This window comes from Chlamydotis macqueenii, chromosome 2, assembly GCF_036417535.1.
Source record: "Chlamydotis macqueenii isolate bChlMac1 chromosome 2, bChlMac1.mat, whole genome shotgun sequence".
Lineage (NCBI taxonomy): Eukaryota > Metazoa > Chordata > Aves > Otidiformes > Otididae > Chlamydotis > Chlamydotis macqueenii.
Window position 1 is genome coordinate 34,701,828 of NC_141557.1, and position 20,513 is coordinate 34,722,340.

Below are 20,513 nucleotides of genomic sequence, written 5' to 3' on the forward strand. Positions count from 1 at the left end.
CTGGGCCTTACAGCTCCTCACCTTGCACCCCTAACACTCACGAGGAGCTGTAGGAAAGCTTTGAATGGGTGCAGGTTCCAACTTTTGATCCTATAGGAGTGAAATTATTCCTGTGTTATGGAGATCACTTTCAGCTCCTTCTGATGCCAAAGGACTCCCAGAATCCAGCCAAACTGCATGATCCTATTCACTGAAAAGAATAATGAAAAGACAGCACCATACCTATCTTTGCATTTAAACAATGGAAAACAAAGCAGTTAGTATGGGACATGGGGGGTGGGGAGCAAACAAATAAACCCAGAACAGAAGAGAGAGCAAATGGGAGTGCTAAAATGAAGGGAATGCAGTTGGAAGAATCAGCCATAACCAGTAAGATTTTCTTGTTATTAGAAATAGCCTTATAGTTCTGACCTGGCCTTGCTAAAGCTGAGCTAGACCCAAAGAGTCTAATCAAGGGTCTGTTGCCAGAAGGAATGGGTGGGTTAATTTTGTAGCTGAAGAAGAGATGTCGGCTGCAAGAAAGGGAGAGAAATGATGCTGAATCAGAAGGGATTTGTTTGACTGTTATGACTGGCTCAATGGGCTCTCAAAGCTTGGGGTTACAGGACAGTCCAACGGGAATATGCTCATAATATTCTGTGTCTAACCACAAGTTCAGAATGGTTGCTGTCTTCTCTTTCCTCTTTAAGCACTTTCTCACATTAGTACTATCCAGTGTAATGCGTGCTTCTGTGCCACGGGTGCTGTCAGTTGAGCAACGCAGGCGTCTGTGGTCAGACTTAGCATCCCAGCTCTTGTGCAAGGCTGTGTTTTCAGAACTGCTGAGCAACTCCATCTTAAACTAAACTCACTGAGACTTCCCTCCTCCCCTCTCAGCCCCATCACACCGCAGTAGTACCCAAATTCTATCCCAGAGGCCAGATCCTGTGGCAATCCTACCTATGCATTGGTCATGCCAAATTAGCATTCAGACCTCTTAAATCCCCGAATTTGTTCCTAAAGTGAGTGTCGCTGCTCCATAGTAGCAGCCTCCTGTGGCACAGTCTGTCAGAAGGGAGCACCCTCAGCACCAGCCTGTCAGGAAGCTGAGGGGTGGCCTTGTTGCAGTCTACAACTTCCTCAAGGCAGGCAGCAGAGGGAGAGGTGCTAAGCTCCTCTCTCTGGTGACCAGCAATAGGACACATGGAAATGGTATGAAGCTGTGTCAGGGGAATTTCAGATTGGACATTAGGAAAAGATTCTTCACTGAGAGGGCGGTCGGTCACGGGAACAGGCTCCCTAGGGAAGTGGTCATGACATCAAGCCTGCCAGAGTTCAAGGAGCATCTGGACGATGCTGTCAGTCATATGGTTCGGTTTTAGGTAATCCTACGAGGAGCAGGGAGTTGGACTCAATGGTCTTTATGGGTCCTTTTCAACTCTAGGTTCTGTGATCATTTTACAGAGAGGCTAGTTCATGATAATGCAGAAGAGAGCAAGGACAGGAACACATTTCCAGTCTTTGAGTCATGTTTTAACCCTTGGTCAGCCATGCAGGTGCCTGGTCTGCATCTTCTGTTCATATTCCCCCGGGAAGCCTGCAGGGCTGAAGGCTATCCTTGAACTTCTCCAAGTCAGCCCTAAGCAGCATCATGTTCTGCCTTCAGAGCTTTCCTGTAAGTCAGTAACAGCAATTTGAAACCTACGTGAATATCTCAACAACAGAGATTTGGCATCATCATTTGCCTATCTATCTACCAACTTTTTTTTTTTTTTTTTGACTAATGCTGTCATGATGAACAAGAAGTTTTGGAACTGGTTTCAGTTGGAAGTGGCACCAACCCCAATATATTCTAAAGAAGAAATTAGTTCTGCTAAGAGCTTAGGAGAAGAGCCCCGACTCAGAAAGCATACCCATGAGTTCTTCCCGTCAGCTGTTGTCTAGACAGATCTCCTCTTAGAGAATAGAAAAAGCTGAGCACTGTGGGATTTGTGGATGCTGTAAACTAGGCCAGTAGTGACATTTTTAAGGTTAGGAAGGGTGTTTGGGACAACAGCCAACAGTAAATAATTATCAGATGATGGGCAAAAAATAAATACAGAAATTTGGAACTTCAAGTGTTACAACAAAACACTGTGTGGAGATCTGTGGGTACCAGTATATTCCTACATTAATATTTAGGCCATTGTGAAAAGAGTAGAACCTTGAACCATTTTTGGAATGCAGATATTTGCATATCTCGGTCTACATTGCTCTCTAACCTGTTAGCTGTCTGTTGCTATTGTCAAAAACACTTCACTTAAAGATTTTGACTATGAGAAGTATGTGTCCAGCCTACCTTAGCCAAGGGTCTACAGCACTACCATAGTGTTCATGTTCATGTTCTTTGACAAATGTACGTGGAGACTTTTCCTTTGCCCTGTGGTCTTCTGGCAGTACAGGTAGTGCAATTCCTCCGTGGTCCCTTTCTGCTCCCCAGGGAAGCTTACAGAAGTGAAGGAATTCCCTGAACTTTTTGTATCTGAAAGAAAAGAAAAGCCCAAATTTCCCTTAATGGCAGCAACAGTGATGGTTACGTGAAACTTTTTAAACAATGACGACTTGGCTTTATATTCTCGGCTCTGAGTTACTCAGCCTTGTTCTGGGTCGTGCTATTATGGTGAACTGGCACAGGGAGAAAGAAGTACAATGGTGATGGACAATGGTTTAATGGAGGTTGAATCAAGTCTGTTGTGTTTTGATCAGTGAGAGGAAGAAAGAAGATGCTAGATAGGTGTATTATGTACGTCTTGCAGTGTAATCGATTCTCAGCTGCCAGCACAGAGGTACCTGCACTGTCCCTTCAGTACTGAGTAAGTGGCATATGGACGGCAAATATATGCAGTAGTAGAGATGGAAGCTTTAGCATCTAATTCCCACTGACTTCAGAATTTGTTATTTGTGCTTTTGAAAACCTTCCCCTCTCCATGTTTAGAAAGGGGTGAGAAATATTACTGTTTAATAGCTGTAATCACACGGAATGCAAGTTGTGTCAGGCACTTCACATGGATGTGCTAGTGGGTGAGGATATTCGGTACGTTTCCATACATCTGTGTAATTTGAAGTCAAGCTGTTCACTGTGTTTAGATGCATGTTCACCTCACATAGTTTTGGTTTACAGTGTTGTAAAGATGGATACCAAACTCACTGAAAATTCAAAGCTTCCTTTTCTGTTGGGTGACAGCAGTTTTCCAGTCAGGAGAATGCATACACAGCCAACCATCTTCTTATTAAGGAGATAAGTCCTGTGTGGAGCAGGGAGTTGAACTCCATGATCCTTATGGATCCCTTCCAACTTGAGATATTCTATGATTCTATGGTTCTGTAAGAGCCAAAGTGAGTGATTTAAATTTGACTTAGTTGTCCAGGGTTTTATGAAAACCTTATCAAGGAAGTAATGGACTGTTGTGGTACGTGATGGGGATGGTCACCTTTGGGATGTTGTACTGGTGTGCTGTCTGCATTCATATGAAACCAGAGAGAGTGATGTTTAGGTGAATGTGCTGTCATACAGATATTCCCACTCGCTCACAATTACCTTGGGTTTCTCTGCCCTGTGCTCCGAAGTATGGTGTTGCTCTAGGTTTCTGGATATGTGATTCCTGATGGAGTGAGATGTATCAGCTAAATAAATCCTTATTTAAGCAGAGATGTTATTAATCTTTGCTAATGTTGATCATTACTTTGGAGATGGAGAGAGAGGGTATTTTTTATTAAGTCATACCGTGACAAAGTGCCACTTTGCAGGTACTGTCTGGATTCAGGCTTAGGGTGTTTTTCAGATTCCCCTAATTCTGACTTTGTTTTGCATTGATTTGAAGGTAGAATAACATCCCAGAGCCCGCACCTCCTAAAATGTGAGGGGAAATAGGCTTATTATTATGTGGCTATGAGCACTGAAGTGAGCATTACAATCCTGACCTTTGTTATGAGTGCAGGCTTTTAAGGAAGAAAAAATAATTGCTACAAAAACTTCTTCTCAGAGCACATTTAGACTCAAACTGTGGCAGAGTCCTAGATATCAAAATAGGTCTTAGGGAAATCTATGGGAGAGATCATGATCATGATCTACAAGACAGTGCTGCTATGTTGTGTTTTGTTCTCTCTGGTTTCTTGGCAGTGCAGTGTTCTCCTGTCATGTAGTTCCCTCGGTGTGGTTCAGCACCACTCTGCTGCTGCCTGATGCTGTACTTTTATCAGTTTTGCCAGGATGTGAAGGGTGATAGGTTCGTATTGTACGATGAATCAAAATAAGAATCTGATGTGCTGTAGATTATCAAAAAGCTTTTCTGTTTTTAACTTTCTGGAGGAACTCAAGCATCCATTTCTTAATTTCTGTCTAAAGCCTTGTTTCCCCTTTCTTAAAGCAGGCAGGCAGAGGCCATTACCTGCATGTTTGTATTCATTAAGCCAGCTCTCACTGGAAACATTAATAAATCGTTCCTGTTGACTGCTATCTATAGGTTACTAAGTTGCAGAACAACCACTTTACCTTAGACAAAAAAGAGAAGAATTGCACGCAAAGGTCTGATCATCTATTCAACCCAAATGGGACTTTGTTAACCTTAAAATGTTTCCATGTCTCCTTCTCACAAAGAAACATTTATAGCTGATATTAATCCAGTGATATTGAACATCTCAAGGACACAGAAAAAATGTTCAGGGAGTATCAAAAGAGGGCTAGAATGAACAAAGTTTTAAAGAGTGTATCGTGAACAATCCTTAAGAGTCTCAACAACATAGTCAATGATTTAATAGAGAGTAATACCTTTTCTAACTTCCACAGTTGTAGATTTATTCTGAATCCTGGCAGCCAACTTCCAGCTTTCTGGATCTTTTGTGGTGACAAAAAAAAAAAAAAAAAAAAAAAAGGCTAACATTCTGGGATCAGAACATCAGTTCACTAGTGCCTCTTTTGTTTTTAAAAAGTTACATTTTTTTTTTCCTTCAAATTTGTTCTGTTGTGGGGAGCTCAAACCAGAGTGTATATATGCAGTGTACTTAGATTGTGAGCTTGTGAAGGGCTCCCGTAACTGATTTGATCAGTGCATGAAGCCAACACATCTGAGGGGGTGTGTTGCCAACAGCTTCCAGAAGGTCTGTGGAAAGAGAGTTCTCAAAGGGGTAGGATTAGGACCTGCCTCTGTATGAGTTCACATAGGGTGCATTCGCACTGGCATTTTAATTTGGATCAGGAGTACACTTGTTACAGCTCCGTGACAGCAGCTGCTCACTGAGGCAGGGATCTATACCACCAATTTTACTTCATCAGTCCCCAGGCATTTTAGCCATTGTCCGTAGCACTAGATACTGATTTGACTGCATTCAGCTCCAAATCCACAGTGTACACACAGACTTACACCCAGGGCTGGCAATAGATGGAGGAGGGTAACAGTAGAAGAAAGATGATGAAGTCAGGTGGAGCCAGGTGCTCACAGGACCGAAGTCCCAAGGCCTTTATTGATCCAGGAGAAATCACCCACAAAGGAAATCACTAGTTTCCAGGATGATGTCTCTCCAAAGCAGGAAACACAATCATTCACATTTCAGCCTCAGAGCTTTCAGAAATCCAGGACTAAGAGAATGAGTTATCTCACTATGAGGCTTTTGATGAGAAAAAGCTTCTAATGGGGGAAGGCAGGAAGGTACAGGAAAACGGTGCATTTTTGTCCTGAGGAATGATATCTAAGTAAAACTTAATTTCTAAATGTAACAACCTTTCAAATACTGTGTTTATTAAACCCCAAAGAGAAATTATTCCAAAGCAGGAGATAATATCTGGGGAGTAGCCTCTCTCCTCCCAAGCTTTGTTGTCTGTCTGTCTTCAGAAGAAAAGGTTAGTAGGAAATTTTATAGAGCAGAACTATGATCTAAGCCTACCTTCCCAATCAGTGCAGTGCATACTGTGCATACTCACAGTGCATACTGTGAGTATGCTTTGGCCTCTGTTCTGGTAGTAGTTGACATCACAGTGAGAGGGTGGAGCAGATCTTTTGGGGTGATACGTAGAATGAGGTAGCTGGTGATGTCAGCAGATGGTTATAGGGATCCGGGACACAAGTAGGTGATGGGCTGTTTTACCTCTCCTGAATAAAGCAATAAATACAGCCACAAGCCAAGCCAAAAGTCAGTCTATTGCAGAAAATTCAATTGGGAAGAATTGAGTGAAGTCATGTAGGTGTCAGTTCAATTCTTGACAAATTGTCTGAGCCTAGAACATTTCAAATAAAGGAGGCAGCACAGCAGCAGGACTGCTGTGCATTGCCACTTCTTATTCCCACTCTCAGAGATATCAATATTCTTTGCTTAGGTCTTGGGTGGGATTTTCAGAACATCCTTCAAAACAGTTGGACTTGGCCACTAGTGGAGTTTGGATTCTGGTGAGTTGGCTTGCTGGGTATTTCTGCCTTCCTGTGTTTGACAGACATGGTGATAGATTTTGATCTGTTTTACTTTCTTCTGCTGACCTTCTCTTTTCTCTCAATGTGGTTTTTGTTTGAGTTGAACTTGTGTGAAAATAAATGGATGCGTTTGAAAAGAGTATTTTTGTTCTGTTGTTTCTTTCACCAAGCAGAGCAAAATTAGCTGGAGGTCCTACTTTTTGTGGAAAAGCAGTGTGAAAAAAGCTGGAAGCAAGTCTTTTGGCAAGTGATAATACATAAATAGCTTTTCTGAATACCTATTAAATGCACTGTCATGTTATTATTATCCAGTGGAGCTAGTAATTGTTTTATTATGATTTTGGATCACTGGTTTGTTTTTAACATGGATGGCTTGGCCATCACATTAAAGTGAACTACACTTTAATGTTTGTGCCATGTACAAGTGATATAGCTGTATCAGTAATTCCCAGAGTTCACAAGTTTAATATATTCTGAAAAAAAAATATTTTCAGTGTTTCTTTTTCATGCTTCATCTTAGTCTGGAGCTGAATGTACGGAAAGGCTCAGCAGAATCTTTTCTTTCATTTCATTAATTATCCAGCTGTTGAAAAACTCTGTTATTTCCTTCCCAAAAAATACTATGGAATATTTAGAGTTGTGGTTTGAAGATAATATGGGAATGACTTGTCTTAGTTGTTATTATAGAGGGTGTGCTGACTGGAGGAAAAAAGGCTTAGGACATCACTTCTATTCTCTAAATCTTCACACAGAAGAGGTCATCCCACATGTAAATGTATCAGTACCTAAACTGGATATGTCTCTGCCACCTGTATTTCGAGGTTAGTGTGTTTGTTTGGGAAACGACTAACTGGGAGGACTAAGGTCCCTGAAGGCATTAAGAAGCATGATAATATAAGAATTCTTCCCAGGCTATTCAGGAAACCTAAGAAAAAGTTACCTCAAATGAGGCCTAAAAACAACAGCTACAAACCTGACAACTTTACAAAGCTATCTGCTCAAGCATATTAAGGATGTTCTGCAGGGAGTTCCCCATGTAGTCCTTCCATTTCTAGCTCTCTATGGCTTCTCTTGAGAGCTTGCCCACAGTTTTCTTCTCTTCCCCCAGTGCCCTATTGACTGCTTGCTCCTACAATCCCACAATGAAGGGCTGTCAAAGGTGTCCCCATGCTGTGGCAGTTGTGTGGAAAGTGAAATAAAGAAAACTATCCCTTTTGCTGGGGCAAAGAGAGGAAGCAGCCTTGCAACAAGGCACCTCTTGAACTGGAAGCATAATCTGCCTTCTTAAACAAATTATTCAGCTCTAACAGAATAGTCACTTGATGGCTCTGACAGACAGACAAAATAGTAATTTGTGTTTGGCTCTGGTAGATGTATGATTTCAGGTCAGATCTCTTTTAACCTTCCTGTTGACTAATGCAGAAAAGATGAAAAATTGCAGACGCAGTTATGAAACCAGTATCCCCTCCATGCTGAAACTGAACATGCTTTGGGTGGTGTAATGTGGCACAGCCAGTGGAAAGAGAAAATAGAAAGATAATTTCTAACTGATTAAAGCAGTGTTTCTGTTACCTACATCGCCGTGGGCTGAGAAAAGGTGAGGCCAGCTCAGCTGAACAGGGAGAAAAGTAATTTCTCTAACTCATATTTTTTCCCCTCATTGTGGTGGAGAAAATAGAGGGATGTGAGCATTTCAGTGAAGAGGACTGAGGTGTCATTCTCTGGACTTCTCACGGATTTTGATAGCCGTGATGTTGTGAGAACTACACATGCATCCAGATTCTGAAAGAGCCAAAGCAAGCTGTTTATTGAAGTGAGAAATTATACATATTCTTATCCTTAAGCCAGTGCTAAAAGGCAAAAGTTAGAAAGCATCGATAGACAGCTTAATACACAGTTCAAGAAATGCTTCTTTTCAGGCTTTTTGTTAAATGCTATTGTGTTGGTTTTGGTTTTGTTTTGGTTTTTTTTTTTTTTTTAATTCACTTGTTCTAGGAATAGTTATTTAAAAATGGAAAGTTGAGTATGACCAGACTTTGTTACCGCTGAAAGTTCGTGAGATAGCTTTTGTAAAGCTACCTGTGTAGTTTGCATTTCCCCAACTCCTCCAGCAGCCTCTTACGGCAATTTACAGCCCAGGTTCTGTAAGGGAATGCCTGGCTCTCCCCGTAATCGAGCTGTACAAGCGATGTTCTTTCTGCCCTCCTGTGGCCACAGGACAGTTTTGCAGTTTTGAAACAACGGGAATTTCAAAGACTTCCATTGCGTGTCGATAATCCCGAATGTCTTGCTTTTACTTTAGAGAACAAACATAAAATTTTGTATTTCTGGGCCAGTTTTTCTATATACAATGTATTTATGTATAGCTTTCATTTGAGTAGAACAGCTGGCTACTTAGATTGTCTAGTTAATTACATAGAATTTTCTTAGTTTTACCTCATAACTCAGAATATGAAGATATGACTTGCATGTTAGAGGAAATGGGTAAAGGTGTTTTCTTTTCTAGCCACTAAGCTTCTTTTAGTTCAAGGGCTTGTGCCTCACTTTTAGCCCATTCACATGAAAGATGTGGTTCTCTAAGTTATTTATAAGTTAAATCTCACTCAGTTTCAATGTCATGTCAATCAATCAATAAATACATTGATTCCAGTGGGGTTACTTTAGATTTCTCCCAGACTGAGGGCAGGATCAGACCACAATGCCCATTTATGTTTTACAAAGATCCTGTACAGTTTAAGGGTTATCATATATTCTTTATATGAATAATGCTATCACAACAGGCTTATAGAGGTTGTATAGTTTCAGCTGAGGCCAAAGTGAGCTGCTGCTGCTTATCAGCTTTTCTGACAGCACTGAGGCAGAATGCATGCATGCACAGCGGTGTCTCTGATGCTGGTTAGCTGTGGAGGATCTGAACAAGAAATTTTGTAGCAGACGTGTGAAAGCATATAATGCAATAGTGATTTAAGAGACCAGTATTATACAAAACAAGAATAGATTATTCACTATCAAGATAATACCAAAGAGATGAAATATTTTGCTGTTGTATGTCAGAAAACAGGAGGGAAAAAAAAAAGCCATTACTTTTTACATTACCTGCCCCTTTTCACAGTCAGCCCAAATTCTCACATCCTTACCTCTGTGATTTTTGGGTAACTAGGAAAATCATCACCGCACAGGCACAGCCTGCACTGCTGTTGTGCCAGTGCCAAACTGTGCACCATCTGCACTTAGGACAAGAGGGAAATAAGACCCAGAAAGAATTTATGACTCGTTATAAATTTGAGATGGAGGTGGGCTCTGCAATCCTCCAGGGCACCTCTGGGCATTCATAAATTCATATGCAGTATAAATCTGCGCAAGAATACATTTATTAGGAAATATCTTGAAATATGGAACCTGAGCCAGCACGGGAAGTGCCTTCTGAAGACTGACTGCTCTTCTCCCCTCCCCTATTCTTTCCACACAAGACTGACACTTCTAGCCATATGTGATCCCAGTATAACTACACTATAGGTACCCTGCTGTACCTTCACTGGTATTTAATTTCTTCACAGGCATCTAAACTAAACTTCTGACTTTTCTTTCATAGCTGCCAAAAGAAATCAGCTGCTGAATTAAGCTGTACCATTTCATTTGAAATGCCTCTTGAGGGAGAGGCAAACTTGAAGCACTCAGAATTGATGATGGTATCTAAGGGCAAGTAGGTACTTAGTCAAAAACGTAACCACATTCAAGACAAGCTCAGCACCCAACATATGCTTTTATTTTTTCCTTGAGCCTCTCTCATCAACAGCAGGGGTCAAAGAAAGTTTGTCTCCATTCTTTTACCAAAAAAAATTCTCCATATTGTTCATATAATATAGTTAATTCTAAACTCTTTTATTACCCCAGGATGGAGATGTATTTTATGTACCCATAGAGTTCAGCAGCCAAGAGAAGCAGCTGATTTTAAAAAGTTCCTCTCTGTTCTCTTTCACTAATTCATGCAAATGAGCCAGCTAAGCCCTGCTGGGAATGAACAGCACATGGAGGTCATCAGACCTTATTGGCTCTGTTCAGCATCTCCACAAATTGTAAATCTATTTGTTTTCAACAGAAAAATTTAGTATAAAGCTCCTCAAAGATATAATGTGACCTATTGTATACTTTGAATCTCAGTGATGTAAAGTAATTTAATATTTTCTCTTTGATGTGAAGCAGGATGACTTTAGGAACTAAGGGTCAAAACACAAGCAGAGTTCTGAGTTAGGGTATGCCTAATAGTTGCCTCTGGTTTTGAACCACTGCTCATCTATCACTTGTTACCAGTATAACCACAAATGTGGTATTTGCAAAGTCAGCTATGATGACTTAGTGTGCCCTACAATATACATATTGTATTGTGCATGTCTGTGCATCTGGTGGTACAGTATGCAGTGTGTGAAGCTGGGCTCCTGTTTCTAATATTTAACCATTTCTTTCATCATGGATGTGGTATCAAATATATGTGAGGAGAAATGAGAATAAATGTTTTGCAATAGGTAGAATGTGACACTATAATTGAAAGGATTGAAAATATTCCTTATTATTGCCTCTAGCTATAAAAATAGGTAAAATCAACCCTCTGAGTCCATAGGGATGGCAGGAATTCTGAGAGAAGTGAAAGAGCGAAATTTCTGATACATGCGCAGCTTTCGACTCTGTTTGTAAACTGACTTCTATTTGTTTTCTGGTTTGTGGCTATTATTTTCAACATCTTGCAAAAGACAAAGTAGCTGGATGTCGTACTAAGGACAATGAACATGGTAATTGATAAGTGTGGTAGAAGTCAATTGTTATGAGCATCAGAGATGACATAAATATAGTTAAGTGCAAAAGCTTCAAAACCAGAACAGATGTTCTAAATATGACAAAATAGGGGGAAAGAGCTAAGTGGCCAGCATGTTCCCAGAGATGGGAACAGTTTAAGGCTCCTACCTACCTATGCCATTACTGCTATTGACTAGGAAACCTTCTGTTGTGGCAAGTGGCCTACACTTGGTGAGAGACTTGGGGTCAAATTTATAAAGGTATATAAAGAAAGAGAGAGAAAGATTCTTTTGTGAAATAACAATTTTGTCTTAGCTTTGCATCTCACAAGCTTGAAGAATTATAGAATCACAAAAATGGCTGGGTTGGAAGGGTCCTCTGGAGATCATCTGGTCCAACCTCCTGTTGAAAGCAGTGCCTTAAAATAAGTAATTATCTGCTGAGGTGGCACTATGTGAGACAAAGCAGTACTTGGGTGCCTCTGAAAATCTGGGATGTAGAAAAATTAATTTTCCAAAATTTTTCTGATCTATGTCTGTCTTAATCACCTGACTCCCTTTTTAAGATATGCAAACAATAGAAGCAACCTTCTGATTTTCCTTTTACTTTATGCACAATCAGCTGTTTGGAGGATGGACATAAAGGGATGGAGTGCACTTGAATAGCATTTAATACCTTCTGGTTTTGGAACACTACTGAAACTGTCTATTTTTCTTATGATACAAGTACAATGGTAGCCTATATCTGAGTTTTTCTGAAAGCCTATCTAAAATATTTCTTCCACCAGTTAACTCTAGAGCTCTAAGTGGCTAATTGGGATGATATCTGTAAGAGAAACACATTTTTTGCTGGTTTTCACTGAAATTTTAATTGGATATGGTTCCAGGTAAGGCTGTAGGACTGAACTTCTGGCCAATCACTTCATAGGATCCGTGTGCACCCATCTAGGTATGAAAAGAAAAGAAAATGTGTTTTACACTGCCCACCGTTCTTTAAGATAAAACATGCATGAGGATGCCTTAAGCCTTTTTTTCCCTTCCTGATAGCACAGATTTTTCTCATCCATATTCTGTGCTACAAAAGATTTGAGTGGCACTAGCTGAGGCCCTTCTATACCTTATGTTATCAGGAGAGCAGCACAGGTGCGAACTGGATATCTGTGGGTGTCCATGCATCTGTGCTAGATGTATTTTAGTGGTTGTCACTAATGAAAACATTTCCAATTCCTGCTAATGAGTACTCTTCAAGAGGGGACAATTTTAAAAATGTCTTCTTTCATATTTGGAAATTTCTAGTGGTCTGTGATGACGAAGAGTAGCCTAGTTGTCATCTTTTGAAGAAAATGCAAAAGGCAGTTGCAAAAGCAGTTGAAGTGAATCTAAGACTGAAAGATTTCAAATGCCAGATGCCTAAGTCTTTGGCTCCTTCTGAGGGAAAAACAACAGTGTCTCTTTACATTCTACTAAAACTGTCCAGATGATATATTGAAATCAACATGATGAGCCCTCAGACTTATAAATTAATCAATAGATTGTCAGCTCTCCTCCCTATAAGCTTAAGTCGGAATCTAAAATAAGCCTGGTGTTGTTTTTGCATGGAGGCTTTAATAACAGACATAAATATTACATGTATGGCAGGGAAGGCTGGGAGCTCCTGAACCCTACTAGAATTCATACTGGTAAGCTTCGATAGTCTGTCACTTGATTTACTTGAGTCCTTTCCTTGCTTTTTCCCAATTTATGAATAATATCTGTATATGGATAATAAATAATCTGGTGAGTAATAGCTTTCACAATGTATGTTGCCTGTTTGTGCCCCTTCTCTTCACGTTGCACTATCCAGTGATTGTTTTCTTGGCTCACGTGCTCTCAAACCAAACAGAAATTTTGCACAGCGTAGCATAATTCCTCCTTTATGTACTTTTCACCTAGCTCTTCCTCTGCTGAGGGAAAATAAATCAACAGCCATCTCCTGTATCCGTGCTGTGGAGCTTGCAATAAGAGGGCAACCTAATAGTACTTACTGCTGGGCCAGTGTTTGGGCTTCTGCTTTCCTCCCATAGCAGCTATCACTAATGATAATTTATGTGCACCCTTTCCCTGTTGCTAGGTGATATGTGCCTTAAAACAGCAGCTTCTATTACTGCTCAGGGATTCTCACAAATCTTGTTTGCTCTTGCTTCACGTGATGTGCAGTGAGGTTTGCAGGACCAGAACACAACTCAAAGTTCAGGGCGTTTCCTTCTGCTGTACTGTAAATCACTTAAAGATCCCAGAGTTTTCCTGACTAAAGAAATAATAACATCCTGTTCTGGTGGCAGGCAATGGCAAGACTCCTACTTCATGGACTGGATCTTGGACTTTCCCCCCCACAGTTTGTTGACCAGTGTCCTTCAGCATGGACTTGGCTGCAGTACCCAAGTGTTATGCTGCAAAACTGGTCTTTCACCAGCACTTGGTAGGTAAAGTGTTTTCTGAGACTCAGAGAGAGGCCCAAAGATTGGTTTGGGACTCTTACTTTCAAAAGGTACAATCTCATTGTTTATAATCTGTTTAGATGTCCCTGTCTCTTTGATATTTGAAGTCTGAGTGAGTAGAGAGACTAGATCATCTCAGGACTGTGGTCTCACTACTTTGTATTGAACTAGATTCACCAGCCAGTGTTGTGTTTCAAGTAGCCTCATTAACTTTGTAAAGAAACAGCAACTCAGACTCTGTCCCAACTGTGAATTTATCTGATAAAAAGGATCAATTTGATTGGGTTTTTTTCCAGGTTCCTCTAAAGATATGTGGAATGTTAAGATATCTGGTTACTGGTTATTCAGCATAAAAGACTGAGACAAGAGACAGGAGAAGTAATAAATTTAACTCGCAGATACCCAAACCCTGAGGAAGAGAAGATAACAAGACAGTAACAAAGAGCAGGACTCTTAGATCACTGATTGATGGGACCTTAAAGGAACCACTCAGTGCCTTGAAGAGGTTCAGCCAAAGCTCTGTAACTGGTTATCATGGATCTCATGGGAAAGAGCAAACTTACAATGGGATATTTGAGAGGGCTTGTAGGATCACATAAAACTTATTATGGGATATTTTAAGGGATGTGGGAAAGTGCTAAACTTATTTTGGGATGTTCAGAGGAGAGCCAAAGACAGTTAAAGGGTGGGATCAAGATAGATGGCAAAAGAACAAGCATGGGAAAATGGAGAAGAGGGGCGATAAAAGAGGTCAGCTGCATGCAGTCAAGCTGCTGTCAGTACTTTTTGTCAGGCTATGCCCTGTGCCTGATCATCACAGTGTGTCTTATCTTCTTGATAAACTCAATATTGAATGTTTTCCTATGTGAGTGTGCTCTCTATTCTGTGTGCATGTGTGTGTAAGATCTAGTAGCAAATTTCAAGCTGGTCTAGCTGGTGAGTGGAGTGTCTGAGTGCTAGCAACTGGAGATAGAGACTGAGGGTAGAAGGGACCTGCAAGTCCAAGGGCTAGCAACTGGAGAGACGGATTGTCTGGATACCAGCTATTGAACACACTGAGCTTCTAACAGCTGCTCATGAAGGGACCCATTTGTGTGTGTGATTCTAATATGAATTTAAAGCTGGACTAGCTGGTGAGCAGGAGACATGTGGGAGCCACCTACCAGTGAGACCATAGGTCAGGATGGTGGAAGGACCAAGGGTCTGAGAGCCAGCTGCTGGAGAGACCACAGGTCTGGAACAGCTATGAGAGGGACCTATTTGCATGTTTGGGTGGGAAATCTGCTAGCAAGCCTTCAGGTCAATGAGCCTGTGCATGAGAAGAGAACCAGCCCATTTTTATGTTTATGTCAGTCTTGGTGTGTATGTGGACACTGTAAAGGTGCTGCTCTCTTGTCTGTTGGCAGTTAGCTGTGTCTGTATGGTGTGTGTAATGTACATGTGGTGTGGTTTTTTGGAGATGCCTAGCCCCACCATTGGCCAGATGTGGTGTCAAGGTCATGCAGCATCTGAGGGCCAGAAGGAAGAATCCTTTCGATCCCGTAATCCACCAGATTTGGCATCCCTGTGACAGGTGCAAATTCAAATTCTCTTCAAAGCCTGCTGAAAACTCAGTTTTGGAGGAAGCCTAAACAGACAATATTCCACTTAGGAGGGAATGGATTTCATAAGAAATGTGAAATGGAAATATGGATTTATAATGGAATCAATATAAGGAGCTCCTTCCTTGTGTGTATCTGGTAGCTGTAATGTCATTCACATTAACAGAGGAATCAGGATACCCACAGGACAGATCTTGCAGGACATGAGGGAGGGCATTATCTCAGATATAAAACCCAAGATAATTGCATTACAATATGACTTTGGTTAGATGTTATTCCTCTGTTGGGGTCCAAGAAGATAGGTTTTATTTGTGGCAAATTCTTGACAAGTCACCTTTCAGATGTATATCTAACATGACTCATAAACAACAGAAGTGCTTTCTCTACATTTTACTTGTTTTTCTTTAGCTGCAGATGATACAAAGGGTACCAGTGGTTTTGATTCTCCTTCTGTTTGTTATTCACAGTGCAGGCTTCTTTTTATTTGTACCATGCTTCTTTATTCATACTATGCTGCTTTTAATTTTGCTTAAAATGTTTTCAATTATACAGCCATTGTTCTGAAATTAGGTTTTACAGCCAACAGGACATAAGTCACACAGTAGTAAATAGAATTTATACTACACTGCCACAGAAGTAAACTACAACAACAGTCACTACAACTATCATTGCCTTATACATCAAGGGTTTGTACAGAATAGATACATTATTCATAACATGAAGACAAGTTTGCATTTCACTTCTCGTATGCTTCCTTTTCATGACCTTTAGTTTTGAAAACACATTGCAGCTTTTCCAAGTCTTTCAGATTCTGTCTTCATGATTTCATTCCAGTATTAACATAACTGTTAGAATTCATATCCCTGAAAATATCAGACAATTAAAACAAAATCTGTTATAATCAGGTGAGACAAAGGGAAAAGAATTAAAGGAATCGTATTAAATAAGAATGAATCTTGGCTTCTGATATATCAGTTTTCTTTCCTGGCCTAAACTTCTACTTCATGTGTGTATCAGATGCAAGTCAGGGGTAGCCAACTGAAACTTGGTTCCAAGACAAATGGACAATACAGATAAAGCAACAGATATGATAAGAAGGACTGTTATTGAAGAGCTGGTTTAAATTATTCTTAGTAATGGGCAGGAAATATTTTTCCTATCCTGAAAAAATTTTGAGATGTCAAAAAAATTTTTTCAGCTTCACTTGGAATGAAAAATCAAAATCTCCAACATCGTCTCAGTAAGATGATCTGAAAAAATAATAGGTTCAGGTGAGAAAAACCCAGCATTTCCAAGATGCTGCAATTCAGCTTGGAATTTTGTCCTTTTTAAAACTCTAATTTGCATAAATTTAGAAAATGGAAGAGTAATTTTTAGGTAATATTGTTCAATCATTTTGTAGTGCCGAAATGGGATATTTTAATGATTCAGAACCTTTTTCATCAAAGCTTTAAACTTTTCAAAATGAATCCTGATCTAAAAAAGTGTTGTCAAACCTCATCTTGTCTTATGAACCTTTTCGGCTTTGGCTATTAGACATTTTCTTGTTAGAAAATATTTCATAAAGAGATTGTCTACTAGTTCTTGGGATGAGACTTTTTGATGTAATGAACTGCAGATCTTTCTTCTGGCAAACTGGACTCATATTGACATTCTTAGGGAATATCCCTTGAAGAAATCTATTTGTATTTGATCATTGCTAACCTATAATTTAATATACATTTTAATATATGGCTTGGACACTTGTGTAGGATTACCTGGTTCAGATTCCTGAACTTCTTGAGATGGATTGATGGACAGTGACTTCCCAAATCTCTGTGGCAAATTTAGAAGTGATTGACTGGAACTCTTAACAAGTGGAGATCTCCCAAGCCTGTGTGGTACCTTTGGAGCATGCCTAGGTATGTTCTCTCCAAAAGCTCTCCCAAATCTCAGAGGCAAATTAGCAATTGGTTTAATGCTTCTTTCTTCTGGATAATTTCTTCCAAACCTAAGAGGTAAATTGGCAACTGAATTTGGCATCTTGTTTACTATGGGAGGGTTCATTGTAATGGTATTTTTTGATCCCCAGTCTCTCATTTCTTCAAAATTGAGACTCCTCTGCATTTCTTCCAAGATACTATCTTTAATCTGAAGAAAAATAATGAAAAAAAAAGATACTATCATTTTATAGGGCATTCACACATGGTATTCATTTTTGTATGTCCTTAGAAAGCTGTTGCATGACACTCTATTTTGGATATCAAATGCTTTTTAGCTGTATTTGCTAAACTCCATTGTAGTGTGAGCTATTTCATATGGATTACTTCATATGCAGACATTGTCCTGCTTACCTTTTCAGTACATTGACCACAAAAGCACATCTCCATATCAGAATCCACAACTGTTCAAATGGTGTCAGTTTTTGAAATATTTTGGGACATAGGTGTTGGTAGCTGTGGCATCAGTTAAGTGTGGACAGGAGTCACTGTCACATCCATATTTGCTAATATCACCAACTGAAGTTGTCTGGAGGGGAAGATGCTGTCTGTATTTAGTGCCTTGACATGGACCCAGCCTCTTACTCATCTGGTCTGGATGAACAGGAAGATGGGCCAAGCTACAGGAAGGTGCAGCTCCTTTCTTCCTAAGCACTGGCTGGATGCTTTTGACCCAATATCCTGCTGGGCTAACAGCCAGGGAAATGAATGGAAAGCATTTGGGTCCACATCATGCCTGTTCTGGCCTTGCAGCATAGAGGTTGTCCTGAGCTTTAAGTTGCTTCAGTCCTTCACTAGTACACAAGATGCATTAGGAGCTCCTGGGCCCCTAATTTTTGTGCAGTTAGCACAAAATATACTTTCTGTGTCTATGCTGGCATAGAGTGAAGAACTGAGCCGAGTATATTACCTGTCTCATCATGTAAAGGGCAGCTGTTACCTGAAAAATAGCTATATCAACATGACTTTTTCCTATATAGCAGTGTTCTTTTTCTGGGCATGTAGAAGGTCACTTATTTTTGCGAGAAAAATAAGTTTCCAAGCCTTAACATCAAATATGTACAAATATTTGTGTCTTTAAAGACACAAATGCTACTAATCCTAATTTCAGTTCTTTATCCCCATTTGGTGACTTCCTTGGGATCATTTCCAGCTAGTGAGAGAGAAGGGGAATGAACCATTCTAGTTCACACTACATTATTAAAATATTAAATAAACTATCCCTCTGATTGCACCTGCACACCCCTTCTGACAGTCAGATGAAGACCAGAGGATTTCAGTAGCGTAATTAGAGTTGTATTTTGGTTTGAAGGATCTTTATTACATCGATGATGATAAGTCAAAAAGAGAGGTTGGCTCTCATTTCCCAGGGAGTATTTGCGGGGCAGACAAGAAAAATAATACAGATGAACTGTGCAAATTTGATTTGGCATCTATTGAGACATAATAAATGTGCATCTCCGCAAAGATATTTTTATAGTCAGTTTCCAGAGTAGAATTTAAGACCATTAACATTATTAGATTTATAATGTTCTCTGTTTATCATTATTCTTTGAGTAATACAAGCATGCCTTTATTAATTTTGGATTAATAATGTATCTGTTATATTATGTGCATAAAATGCCTGACAGGAATGTTAATTGAGGCCCCACTGTGTAAGTAGAACCATTTCAGAAAAAGTCTCAACCTAATTGCAAGGCTGTATTGCAAGAAAATTGAAACATAAATTGATTTACACAGTATGTGTGTCCAAGCAAATGAATTTCCTGAAAATTCTTTCAATAAGCCTTTTTCTTTCTGCTAGTGCTGTAATACTGAATACCGTGCAATGAGGTTAGGAGAGCCTTTGCCAAAAAATTCAGAGTGCTGAGAATCTGACCCACAATTTCCCCAAATAATGTCATAGTAATACAGATCTTACCTCGTAATATTTATCATCATCGTCTTCTCTGCTCTGCAGACTGGACTTCATCAGTTCATCTAGGCACATAGTATTTGATGTTAGAAAGAACACTGTAGCTAAAGCAAATAGAATAAACTTATTGAGTGAAATGACTTTCATTTTTCTCAAATTAAGCTTGCTTAGAGAGCTCAGAATCTGTACGGAAAACTGCCATCATTTTATATGACCAGAAAACAAAAAGATTTTGTTCCCTATGACATCAGTCTCAAAAGCTTCAATTCTTAATATTAATTAGGGAAATAATTTGAATGTATTTGAAGAATGTTGAGAATTTCTTTTGTGAACCTTTTTAACCAGCATAGCTTCTTGTTAGGGACACGCTGACTTTACAAATATTTTATTCTGGTGAAGTATGTCTTAATTAGCTAAATTTGAGAGCCATCACAGTAGGGACTTACAACAGCCACAATGCTCCATCACTAGTAGACAAAAACACTTGTTTCTTTCTTTTGTATCGTCCTCAGAAGGACTCTGAAAGGAAGCTTTCTCCATGTATGTATTCTTCTGCTGAAATGGTCTTTTTGGACCATATAATTCTTGTTTACAGTTAAGTACAACTAGGGACATTTGGCCCATCAAAATCAAGTGCTGTATATTGACATTGTTGATCAGGTCGTAAGAGATGTTATGCATCGATGAGATCTGTTGATGTACATAGTGTCTATCCTCTAAATTGTACATGTTAATTTGTGTTCAGAATGAATTAGGAACATGCTTTTAAAACCCTGCCCATGAGTTAAGTTTTTAGAAATTTCAAAGGTCATGTTAGATCTATATTCTTAAGGCCAGATTTCCATGAGCAGTTTTAAAAGGGCATCTGCCACTTTGCACGCAGTGAAAGCACTGGGCTGCCTGTGCACGTTCTGTCTCAGAAGGGGATTCAAACTGCACACTAAACGTGCCCCTAAAGCACACGTTGAATTAGTTGCTAGATAGGCTGATGAGCGAGCCTGCCATAAAAAGAATATTATGATATTCTTCCATTTGTTAAACGCTTGAGAGGATTGCCTAAATCTTGTAAGTTAATACTTAAAATCAGGTGCATACAGAGAAATCTGGTTGCACATGGTAAATGCTCATACTGGAAAACTGGACTGTAGATAAGTTATTTTGCAGTTCAACACTGGGGTTGTAAAATGTCTATTCCATCACAGCACTGGCAAAGTTGTCCCAAGAGAACATGTTTTATGCTGTGAGCAGCACAGATATTATGGACTCTTTCTCTGTTGACAGCACGTTATGGTGTTTACTGTGGTGTGGAGCTGAAGGATTTGTAAGTAACCT

General features: G+C 39.7%; 1 protein-coding gene across 1 annotated transcript; it reads right to left on the bottom strand.

The window, feature by feature from the left end:
• Window positions 1-16,991: 16,991 nt before the first annotated feature.
• On the bottom strand, window positions 16,992-19,328 carry NPVF (neuropeptide VF precursor). The gene is made up of 2 exons (XM_010130720.2): window positions 19,188-19,328; window positions 16,992-17,417 (listed from the first exon to the last, which is right to left on the bottom strand). Exons 1-2 carry the CDS (start codon window positions 19,326-19,328, stop codon window positions 16,992-16,994), a joined length of 567 nt encoding a protein of 188 aa, XP_010129022.2.
• Between the last annotated feature and the right edge of the window lie 1,185 nt (window positions 19,329-20,513).